Genomic DNA, 12648 nt, shown 5'->3' on the forward strand with positions numbered 1-12648 from the left:
TTGTGAAGAGCTTACCAGGTTGTGTCGGATAAGCTCCTTAGCAAACTCAAAGGAGCAGGAGGAGATGTCGATTAGGTTCTTCAACTCAGCCTAAGATGGAGAGAGTCTACAGTGAGCCAAACCCACTACCAGATAGTGATGACAAGCAGTTAGTGGTAAACTGTTACAGTGCATGCTTGGCTACATAAATAAACATCAAAATGATTTAAAAAACGTTTTCCAGAAAAGCACAATAACTGTGCACTGACCGCTCTAAAATACTGTATCTTTAAATAGCCACTTCAGTTGTCACTTGTTTTAAAGTAAGCCTTTGTGTTATTTGTTGGATTATTTGTATGCTTTAGCTATTGGTTCCTGGGTTCTGAGTACCTCGGCTGCCTTGCCATTGTAAAGTCTGAAGTGGTTGCAGGCCTTGAGGTTCAGGGCAATAGTGGAGTCCGGCACGCTCTGCAGGTACACAGCCAGCACCTCCTGAGACACGTCGTAGTAATCCAGCTTGTAGTAACACAGAGCCACGTACACTTTCAGGGCCAGGAACTCTCTGACAGAGAAGAAGCAACGAGGGGGTTAAACTGGCTTTCAGACCTAAAAAAACAGGCTTCTTCATTACCACACAAATCCTGTTTAAAACTGTTCATTTTGCATTTATTAACCATGTGTGTACCATAATGTATTGAGGTACTATTATCTCATATTTCTTGACAAAAAATAGTTTGTATACATATTTAATTTAACTATTAGATAAGTATATCAATAATTTATTCTAGTTCATGACAAAGTGTAAAAGCAGATTTGATGACGTGACCTTGAGCGTGATCAGTTTTAAATATTAGCTTTGTATAGATGAGAATTGAGACCACTGTCCACACGTGCTTCTCTTCTTCACTGATGTTTGTATCAAATAGCAGGGCTCTATGATATTTATAATCCTTGTCTTCACTTAAAATCATTTACCTGATGTACGATGCCGAGCATGGTTAGCTACAGTTCAGCAAGAATACTTTAATACTTAAAACCCATCTGTGGCCTAGTTTGTATAAGTTACATCAACGTACATTATTCCCTTTCATAGACATCATGGTCATAAAGCAAATAAAAGATTGTATGTTTATTGTATATTATAATAACAAAATCTTTATAGTATATATATATATAGCATATTTTCAAGACAGACACAAGAAGTTATTATAGGGACAAACAGACACAAGAAGTAACAGAAACAAGGCACATCATATATTCTGGTTTTAGGAGTAATGTGTATATTTTTAGATATTTTAGCATTTTTGTATTTTATTAAAAATGTGTGCTCAGAGCTTCTGCAGAGGAATGCTGATAACTGACGTCACTAGTTAACCGGGGATACACCTTGGCCTCCAGATTCCACAGCGCCTGGAATACATCTCTGGGAACGTGTCACAGTGAAATCAAAGTCTTTCATTTTCTTACCCTTGCTTCTTCAGATACAGTACATCAGGGTTAGAGGAAGCTGGCTCAGCAGATCACCTGCACTGACACCTGAATTATCTTCATGGTTCCAAGAGGCGTGAAGCTCAAATTAACAACTCACACCTGTCGAGGTGGTGCAAGGATGTCACATGCACCCGCAGCAGAACTGTGAAACTGATTTAACTCGTTAAGATCCACAACGTGAGCCAATACTGTTTATTTATTATTATTCTGACTGCCTTTTGTTTTGTTATGTTTGTTTATGTTTGTTTATACTCCTGTTCTTCCTTGTAAAGCGACCTTGGGTATTATGAAAGGCGCGATAGAAATCCAAGTTATTATTATTATTATTATTTACTCTCTACTTTTTTCTGGAGATACCTAAAAAAAATTGATTTACAAGTGAGGATGAGACTGATCTAAACTATATATGAAAAATAAATACATTTCTATTTTCTTTATTTATTCTTAAGAATATGTTTTTTCCTTTTGGAAAAACACATATTTCATATTAAAAATGTTTTATTGCTAATGATTTATGAGTGTTTATTCCCAGGATAAATTCAACATGGCAGTTTTTCGACTTTGTAATATGATTAGTTTCTGAATGGGTTAATACAGTGAAAGAAAGTGAACGGCACCGACCTGTTCTGCAGGAGAAGGCGTTTGTAGATATCTATAGCCTCCTGGTAGTGGGAGCGCATGTAGTGGATGGACGCCAGGCTCAGCTGGTCCTCCGTCACGTCCTCCAGATTCTGATGGAAACTCATCAGACTCTTCTCATCGTTAAACTGAGACACAATATAAAGACAATGAAGGGATACATCAATCAGAAATGTTATTATGATAAAGCAGCTAAGACTGCTAAAAGGAACGAAGACATGAATCACACTAAGGAACAGAAAGGTCACAGAAATCTGAAATATTCATCATCTCAACATCTCAACAGCAGAAAAGGAGATAAACGATTGACAAAGACGATATTATCAGGTTTAAGCTTATATGTACTTCTACTAAAGTAGTAGTGCATTCCGCTTGTACTGAAGAAGTGTTTTCAGACCACATTATTTCTACCTTTAGCTAAGTAAAGGATCTGGGTACAAAGACGATATTACCAGCTTTGTATTGAGATGAATGCACATAAATGATCAAAATTGCACAAAGTTTTTCTCAGTGTTGAGCTCAGACAAAACTAGTTGGAATGAACAATCAGATCAGCATTCGATGACAGGAAGATGTGTGTTTCTCTCGTATTTTAAACCAAAAAACTGCATTTACAGTGCAGGGTGGCTCAGCAGTACATTGTTGATTATTAAGTGAGGGAAATAAGGTCAATAAAAAACGCAATAGTAAAAATATATAGTTGTTTTCCAACCTTGTGAGCCAGGTGGAAGAGTAGTCGGTTTTGGAGGGGGGACACTGGAGCTACAGACCGCAAGAGATACCAAATGTAGTAACACAGCAATCCACATGAGAGGCACAATGTATTTACATCATTACATTTGCTCAATTACACAAACGATATGTGGCAAAAATGTTAACAATAACGGAGGTGTTAAATGAATTTATGGGAACTAAAACTGTACAGAGATTAACTTAACTGAAAACAAACCAATACTTATTGACGTTTTGAACATGCAGCTTCTTTACACCAATATCCAGTATGGTCAAATTCAAGCAAAACATTTTATTATATGTGAAAATACAAATTCTGTATTTGGACTGGTTGTTAGGCATACACCGTATCTCGTTCACATTTGACAGTCAATTGGCGAGATAAGATACAATGAATAGATAGACACTGAATGCTTAACATGAGCATGATCTAGCTTACCCTTAGATGCAGCGTCCTGAGCCTCTTTATAGAGACCCAGAAAAAACAGTACACAGGCCAGAAAGACCCACACGTCCTCAGCACAATCAGGCTTCATGGTCAGAGCTTTGTATTCCTGTCACATGAAGAGGGAATATAACACATGCGGTCAGTCTAAAAATGGAGCCAGTCACATTGTTTTAATTTCTCCATTTATGTATGATCCATTCCTGTGTATTAAACTACACATTCATTAAGACACACATGTACAGCGAAGAGTACCTCCATAGCTCTCTTGTAATCGCCCAGATGGAAGGCACAGTAGCCAATCCAGAGGTCTGCATGCTCCTCTTTCTCGCCAATACTTCTCTGAAACTGGAGATGACACAGCAACAAATCAGCAGCGTTCAGGAATACAGTGCTGTCTGTGGCATAGGTGTGGGAGTGATGCTATTTCTGAAACTTCAATGCCAGAGCATGAAACAGGGCAATCAACTGGAGACATTCAGTTGCAAAACAATTTGTTAACCCCTTTGTGAAAGTGCAGCAGATACTATATTAAAGAATATATGCATAGATTATTCACCAAATGGGAAAGTTGTCCCAGTAGTTTAATCTCAATAGCTTGTCAACTGAATCCTCTGGATATTTAAAAAATATGCTGCTTCACTTCAGAATTTTGAAAATGATGGTCTTATCAATCACATGCAGGCAAAGAAAATATGTATTTTGTTAGCTGTGTGTGACCAAGATAAATACTTAATGGGACGTTGCACAATTGAAAAACAAACTTGGCAGTGCTCTTTAGTGGACTAACTGTAAAATGGTAAAACGGTTTCTATTACCTCAAATATAAGATGTTATTTCTTGTTAATTATCAGTCAACATATACAATTATCAATATGGCCTTTTGCTGCATGTTGTAGGACCTCTCCCTCTTTCCTATCCATCTTTGGCTGTACTGTCTAAAAGTGTAAACATCTAGAATAATAGGCACCCTTCATTTATAACATTTAATTTACTAATCTAGATTCCTTACATTTATTTCCAGGTTATTCAGCATTTATTGAACCTTTTAATCAATCAATCAAAGTTACATTATATAGCCAAATATCACAAAGGTAACATTTGTCTTAGTGGACTTGTACAGTTTGTAGAGAATATGAATATGACACCCTCACTTCGGACAAGGAAAAACTTCCAAAGAAACCCCACAGTTACCGGGGGGGGAAATGGAAGAAACCTCGGAGAGAGCAACAAAGGAGGATCTCTACCAGGAGGAGAGAGATAAATGCTGTGTGTAAATTAAAAAGATAAAACATTTACAACTAAATCATTTTGAGTTTTGTTACATTTTCATCCCACTTAATTATTATTATAACAATGCAACATTTTATTGGGCTTTTGGGGATCTTGTACATGTTACCAACTCTGATGTTGGAGATGTCGGTGAGCTGCAGTACAGCACACACTGCTCTACGGGCTAAACAACTACAGTAATCCCTGAATGCGATTACAGACTGAACGTATCCCCTCAAGTAAAGGGTAATAGTGAAGGGTGTGCTATGAGTGTACTGTACGTACCTCTAACAGGGTAAAAGCCCCAAGGTAGTCTCTCTGTTGCAGGTATTCCTCCAATGACGGAACTTTTGTCTTGTTTTTCTTGTTTTTTTCGCTGATGCTCACTGCCGTCTCTCCTCCCACGGCTGGCTTCACGCGAGAGAGGATCTGCCATGGTGCAACATTTTAAATTTCTCCAGTTAACTCAGAAATGTAAGGGGTTGGGGCAACGACCAGTTGTGTGAAGTAACTAAGTACATTTACTAAGGTAATGTTATTGAGTACAATTTTGAGGTATTTGAGTATTTCCATTTAATGCTACTTTGTACTTCAATTAAGAGGTAAACATTGTACTTTTACTCGACTACATTAACATAGTACCTTTGGTTATTTTGTTGATATGGAATAATGATTAAAAAAAAATATGATCAACACTTAAATAAGACTTTAGTCACACCTGGATTCAATTCACATGCTACCCAGCAGAAATTAAGTAATTGAAACTATTTCCAGCTTTACCAGCTTGATAAACAAATGAATACATCAACAATTATAATCAAAATATATATGATGCTGAAATGGGCCACTTTGCATTTTTGAAACCTTTTTTACTTGAGTTACTATTTACATACAATACATTAACTTGTAACAGACTAGTCCTCCTACTCTGTGGTATTTCTACAACTCTGGCAACAATGCACAACAATTTCAGAAATATGCAATAATAAAGTATTACAAAATGTATTGACAACGTTTTGCATTGAGGTATGCAAAAGTTTACTCACCATCTCGACGAGTCTTGATGAAGAGGCCCGTAACGCTAGCTAAGACTTGTTTATCACTAGGTAACGTGTACCTCTCAACGAAAACACAAACTGCTAGCTGTTACGCTTGCTCCATTACGTGAGGTTTTAAGCTAAATAGAGTCATTTTACATTAAACCCCTGCCAGATAACGCTGCCAACGTAAACAGAATTCACTTACGAGAACAATTTAAGTGATTAAATTGAAGTTTTAACACGTTTTTCCACTGGAGAATTATGGAGGATCTGATTCAACGTTGGCTATCTGATAGTTTAGTGGCAGCGTAGACCAATTCTTCCGCTCCCATATTTTCAAAATACAAGCACCCTAAAATCTAGTAAGGCAGTTTAACACCTAATCAGGATAAACGGTAGGCCTACTCAGTAACAGTAGAAATACTAGTGTAAAACGACTTTGTCACAAGTAAAAGTCCTTCATAGATAATCTTACTTGAGTAAAAGTACACGAGTATTGGCATCAAAATACCCAAAGTAAAAGTACTTATTGTGCGTAATAATATCCCATTTTAGAATAATAATATACTGAATTATTGTTATTCACGCATTTATGTGTTCATCACAGCTGGTAAAGGTGGATAATATTGAATTACTTCATACAGTATATTGCTGCACCATATCTTAACCTACAATTTTGTATCATAGGTTTTGTATGAGTTTATGTTTTGCTAATAATCTGAATCTGTAAAAATAACTAACTCCTTTCGTCAAAAATAATGTAGTGGATCTTGGATTCCAAATTGTAGTGAATTGGAAGTATAAAGCAGCATACAATACAATTAAGTTAAGCGCTCCACAATCTTTCTTACGTACAATAATGTATTGGATGTTCTTAACTACATTACGCCACTGAAGATAAATAGTTGATGAAACCCATCCCACACAAAACTTTCAGAGCATTAAATCCCAGGTTGGCGAAAGCAATTGAAGGCAAAGAACTGATAGAGAAACCATAAAAAAATATATATAACAGCTTTCGAATGCCTTTTATTTTGAAGTCAAATCGAGTTTGGGACTCAACAGGAAACCACTCGACTCTTCATTGTTCAACTTGATGAAGCAGTTTGTTCTTTGTTGCGTAGCAACGGAAGAAAGAAAAATGGCTGTATCACACACTTTATAAAACATACATGGCGGTTCAGAATTTAGAAAAATATTTATTAAACAAAGCACAGATATAAATATCCATTAACTATGCAGCATAGTTAACAAATGAGGATAAGGCACTGGCCTCGTAAGCCAGGGATTCATGGTCGATTCCCATCTGGGGTGGTATGGTATCTTTGAAAATAGTTTATACAAAAGTCAACTTCAATGCATCGTAAGTGAGATATTGTGTGAGTGATTACTCACATGGACAAATATTAAAGTTTCTTAATTACTTGCGTGTAAATTACTACGAGAATTTAAGGAATGTATGACTCATAGGAAAATATAAGCACACTGGATATTAATTCTTTAGTAAGGGACATTGCACCATGCCATTTACTTCTGCCTGTATACATGTTGACATTTGGCAGATTTTGAATTTTGTACATGTGCATACATTGTGTAATATTATTGCAGACAACCAAAATAAACAAGACAGTTTTATGAATAATCAGCCATCTTTATTGATTTCTCAGCTTAGTGCAGTTTCCTTCATATAGTCCAACATCAACTTCCTCAGGGAAGTTAACAATCTGTACAGCCTCGGTCCTTTGACACAAAGGAGATAAAATAAACCTCAGGAAGATCTGAGGACAGAGACGTGCAACAAAAGCATTGTGCATTTCTCATGAGTTTCTTCTCGACTTGACACCAGTCTTTAGTGGTCGTCTGGTCACAACACCCCTGAACAGGAAACAAGAGAAAACCGTGAGAAACATTTAAATAAGCAACCCGTTTAAACATTTTCAAATTCATCAGAACTCTTCCAAAAACACAACTCTGAAAATAATTTGGTAAACATGGTAAGAAAACTCAGAATTTGGTATTGAGAAAAATTATAGGTAAAAAAAAAAAGGTGGAAATATTCTACATTTAAAAATAAATAGGAGAGATAATGTTATTATCACTTCAGCAAAAGCATAATAACTCACCTCCTCCAAATCTCCTGTAGAAGTAGAGAACAGGTGTGACTTCATAAGCTACCAGGAGATGTCAGACCTCTCCCTCCAGAGGCATCCTGAGTCACAGACACCACACCTGCAAATCATTCAAATGTTCAGCCACCAAATTAAATAGTCACAGCACAGTAACAAAAATCAAAGGGGGGATAAAACGTGCAACTTGTCTGGTAGCTAAGCAGCCTATAGTTTGCCGACAGGAAATTATGCCACACAAGGCTTCAAATCAGCTGATCTAAGTTTCTTAACAGCCCCTGGGGCAAAGGATGTCTTCAAATGTGGTTTCTACTCACTAATCTTTTCCATGTGAAAGACACCAGGAAGCTAACAGCAGACAGCCTAACAATGTGCCTGCATATGGGCCTAATCCATTCACTATAGAATCTGCTGATTCATTGAACCCATTACAACTGAAGTAACCTGAGGCAGTGCTTTGTGGGTTGCAAATGGAAACTTGCTGCCATTTGCTCTGAAGAAACGGGTAAACAAATATTATAAAAGATGTAGTGCAACTGTGCCTGCAGGAGGTTCCCAACTAGTACAATTTTATGAAAAAAGAAAAGCCCCCTTATAAACATTTAAATGTGGCTCAGGTCACTATCAAACTCCAGTCATGGGACAGCAGTCCTACTGGTGTTAGCGAAAACCCGGCCATGTTACTGTGGCACACTTCCGACACCCAAACACAGACGAGATCAGTGCCAGGCTTTAATTGTGTGCTGCATGTTTAATGCAATGCGTTTTGAGTTGCATGCTCTTGCTTTAACCAAACATCTCAATCATCTAGACATTTATGATATGGTCCTACTTTTATAATTAAACGTGCAACATAAAGCTTTGTGCAAATACAGACCTGCTCTGTATTCCTGGAGGAGAGGATGCCAACATGCCCAGGTTCAAGAAGCACCAAATGGCTCTGGCCGTTCCCAAGCCTTCCTCGCATTGTAAAGTACACACTACCTGGAGAGGAAAACTGAAGCTTGACACACAGCAACAGAGTTTGGGGATCAGATAATTAGCCAGTCTACCATCAAGGTAAAGCTTTTTCTTCAATTTTATGAATTTATTTTGTATTCAGATCTGACCTTTGTAATCATCCCACCACCCAGTTATTTGAGTCAATATCGGGGCATTTCTTCTAATCATTACTATTTTTTTTAAACTTTTTTTTTTTTTAAATGTATATTCCTGCCCTACAACGTTCAAATGTGGCTCAGGTCACTATCAAACTCCAGTCATGGGACAGCAGTCCTACTGGTGTTAGCGAAAACCCGGCCATGTTACTGTGGCACACTTCCGACACCCAAACACAGACGAGATCAGTGCCGGGCTTTAATTGTGTGCTTCATGTTTAATGCAATGAAATGCAACTTCAAATATCTTAAAACAATAAGCGTTCAAAGCGAGGCTAGCTCTTCCTTTGATGTGAACTTTAAGTGCAATTGCACAAGATAAAAGTCATCAAACTAACAGTGAAGCCATGTCATGTTGAAGACAAGAACACTCTAATTTGTGATTAGTTTTTGGCTGCATGCTCTTGCTGTAACATAACATTTCAAGGCTAATATGGTGTGATGGTCCTACTTTAAGACAGACCTACTGTTATTAGGAAAGTGAAACAGGTTTTACTTATTTAGGCTGGAATTGGTAAAGACACATGAAATATTAGTCAAAACTCACTGTCAGTATCTCTTGCAGATGCTGCTCCATCTGAGAGCCTGGTTGGTTCCTGCTTCAATGAAGGTCAGAACATCTTCCTCCTGCATCTACAGCACATCCAGACATCGTGTATAGTGAGTTATGAGTTTGATGGGAGAGCTGGAAGAAGAGAAAAAAGAAACATTTTTTTGATTTTGTTTTAAAAATGGATGGGATCCATTCTCATCGTCCCACTATCGAGTTATTTGAGCCAGTATGGATCGACATCTTGATCTTCCAATCTTTGATGTTGTTTTGCAAACCATTGTCGTTTTTTTAAATGTATATATACACATATTCCTGCTCTTTAATGTTAAAATGTGGCACAGGTCACTATCAAACTCCAGTCATGGGACAGCAGTCCTACTCGTGTTAGCGAAAACCCGGCCATGTTACTGTGGCACACTTCCGACACCCAAACACAGACGAGATCAGTGCCAGGCTTTAATGGTGTGCGTCAATATAAAAAAGGGAAAACGTGTTTAGCAAATTGGTAGTTTTTAAATATGTATTCCTGCCCAGGGACGACGGATGCAATTTAGCTAGTTAGTTATTTGTTACCACTGGCTCAAGAGTTGTGTTGTGCATGCCCCGTATATACATTAAAAGCAATGCAGCCATTAAAGTGAGTTCATTAATGTATCCCTGCAGCATAGTTATAGCATTTCTTACATGTTAATCCTTATATAGTGTAATAATAAGACGGTAATTCAGAGTTATATTTCTCACCACGTGCACCACACTTGCAGGGACCAGCGCCTCGCGGTCGAAAGGGAGCGAGACAGGAAGTGGCGTCGGTTTTATATATTTTAGTCTCTTTGCCCCGAGTGCTGACTGTCAGGTCGCGAGAGTTTGCAAGTCACGTGGCTGAATGTTTACGTTTGGCAGGAAGCCTTTCAGTTACGATCGTTAACATCAGTGGGCCACAGCAAATGATGGTGACTGAGAAGCTAAACTATCTATTAATTATGTAAATTACAGGGAGTGTGATTGTTGAAATAGGATGTTAGCGGTCTTGCTGTTCAAAGAAGAATGACAACACTGTAGATCACTAACACTATGGTTTATTTTGTATTCACAGGCAAGTCAACGTTATCGCAGTAAAAGTCCCAAGATAGCTCCTGGTGCAATAAAATGTTCCCTTTCAGTGTTTTACAATTATGTCTGATGTTTCTCTATTAATATTGCTGCTGAATTAATGTGTATGTTCTATGTTGCATGTTACTGCTCTGCTGTGTAGATGTGTTTCCGAGCCGCTCCGATTACAACGAGAGTTACAACGAGAACGTGACGTCATATTTACACAAGACGGATCCTTTCTAGCCATAACCTGTCAGGTCCGCTACGCACAGTACCAAGCCTGACTCTGAATTAATATATAGTTTGTTGTCACTGTTGTGTTCTCTTTATGCATCCATGGTTGTGACCATGTGGTGATATATAAACTATTAGCTCTGAAGGCTGGTGAAGAACCAGCACCTTACCGTGGCAGAGAGGTTTGTGTGCCCTGATGAACCTGGGGGCTGTGTTGTCTGGAACCTTGTGTTCCTGGTAGGGTCTCCCATGGCAAATTGGTCTCACGCAAGGGGCCAGACTAAGATTGGTTCACAAGACCTCATGAAAGGCGAGGGGGGTTGTAGTTAGGAGTTCTTGTTCCTTTACAGCCGTGTCAAAGAGGTTGTGGTGGAAGCACGACGGTCGGGTGTGTTCGGAAAAGGTTACAGAAAGAGGCCTTGAAAGGGTGTGGCAGGTGCGACGAAACCGGAGCCGGTGGACCGACTCCGACAGACGGAAGCCTCGTGACAGCCATGGGCAACGTGGACGGAGCCTAGGGCCCTATTGTTTTAGGGAACTTCCGGAGAAAGAAGTCAGCATGCCAGAAGGGACTGGTGGCCACAGGTGGTCCTTCCAAGCTCCCCATGGCCGGCGGGGAGACTCCGTGGATGCCGAACTCTGGTGTTCGAGGGGGGGCGCCGAAGTCGGTCTATCTCCGAAAACTTGTGGCTTGGTGGAGACCAAGTTGACAGGGGTTGGGAGGTGTCCTTACAGGCTTTGTCGAGGCGGCCTGCCGACACTCCAACTTCCGAAGGACTTGAACCCGAGGAGGTCTGCAAGGTCAGAGTGGCTGCTGAGTGTGCAAACGCGAATTGCGTTCCAGATAGGTCTCGAAGGGCGCGTGGGAGCTCGGCGTTGAGTGTGGTCTACACTAGTCAACTGTCTGAGCGGGGTAGAGAAGATGTACTCACAGTTCTTGTATGCCCGGAGTCCAGGCTACTATGGCTGATTGGTTTTAGCTAGTACCTGGAAGACGATCCCACGAGGACATGGTGCATGTGAATACTGCGTAGGAATACAAGTCGCCCTTGTACCACAAACCAATACGGTAGGACCTGATCGTCCTCTTCGAGTCATTGTTTGGGTGTTGAGGCCAAGTCTAGTCCCCCCGGTCATAGGAGGTTTCTCCAGTGCGGGGAGTTCACAGAGGTAGTACACGGTGTGACACGCGCAACTTCAAGGAGGTTCGCTATTTTTTCAGGGAAGTCGCTGGGGTATTGTCTGAGGGAGAAGGTCCCAAGGTGTCTTCCGGCACTATTAGGGACTCGACGACAACCCACGTACTTCGTGTGTGGTTGTCAGTCCTCAAAGGGGGGTAATTGGCGTACGTATCCCTCCGCGGGAGAGCAGGTGACCCCATTTTAGGTTGTTTGCTTCGTGGTGTTGGGCCCCTAAAACACTCATGGGGTGTGGCGCGGGCGCGGTAGTGTTGGAACTCGTTGAGGCCTCTTCTTATCTCAGGTTGGGGATTAGGTTTCATTCCAAGTCTCGGCATGCGACACGCATCTCCATCGGTTGTCTAGGTTGACCACATTCGAGGTTGGAGACGGCGATGGTTCGAGGCTGAGGAACGGGGGTCTCTCCATGAGGGTGCAGGGGTTGGTGGCTCGAAGACAGCGGGACACAGCCAGGCACGCTCTGGGAGCACGAAAGACGTGGAAGGACCGTCGCTAGGGATGGGTAGCGACAACAGGCCCATTCACCACGGGCGCCCTGCCTCTTGCCTCACAAAGATGTCAAACGGAAACCACGAACACGGCCGGCCCGAGGCACCGTTCGGGCCCGGTGGTCTGCGAGCGGCTGTCTAGGAGGAAGACGTTACCGAGTCTTACCTGGCCGAAGAACGCCCTGCTCATAGGAGTGAAGG

General features: G+C 40.4%; 1 protein-coding gene and 1 long non-coding RNA gene across 2 annotated transcripts in view; both read right to left on the bottom strand.

Annotated features, from left to right (window-relative positions):
- ift56 (intraflagellar transport 56) overlaps positions 1-5883 on the bottom strand; it is a 10536-nt gene extending 4653 nt beyond the window's left edge. Inside the window, exons 1-8 of the mRNA XM_010778253.1 lie at positions 5605-5883; positions 4844-4987; positions 3542-3634; positions 3281-3395; positions 2822-2871; positions 2092-2237; positions 370-541; positions 16-90 (exon numbers count right to left, since the gene is read on the bottom strand). Of these exons, the coding sequence (XP_010776555.1) occupies positions 16-90; positions 370-541; positions 2092-2237; positions 2822-2871; positions 3281-3395; positions 3542-3634; positions 4844-4987; positions 5605-5607 (798 nt within the window). The 5' untranslated portion in view covers positions 5608-5883. The remainder of the gene's footprint in view (positions 1-15; positions 91-369; positions 542-2091; positions 2238-2821; positions 2872-3280; positions 3396-3541; positions 3635-4843; positions 4988-5604) is intronic.
- A 1576-nt stretch (positions 5884-7459) lies between these two features.
- LOC104951570 (uncharacterized) lies at positions 7460-10231 on the bottom strand. The gene is made up of 5 exons (XR_799035.1): positions 10176-10231; positions 9429-9566; positions 8602-8708; positions 7722-7827; positions 7460-7473 (listed from the first exon to the last, which is right to left on the bottom strand). It is a non-coding gene; the product is annotated as an uncharacterized lncRNA (long non-coding RNA).
- Positions 10232-12648: the final 2417 nt, after the last annotated feature.

This window comes from Notothenia coriiceps, unplaced genomic scaffold (genome assembly GCF_000735185.1).
Source record: "Notothenia coriiceps isolate Sejong01 unplaced genomic scaffold, NC01 NC01_scaffold00019000, whole genome shotgun sequence".
Taxonomy (NCBI): domain Eukaryota; kingdom Metazoa; phylum Chordata; class Actinopteri; order Perciformes; family Nototheniidae; genus Notothenia; species Notothenia coriiceps.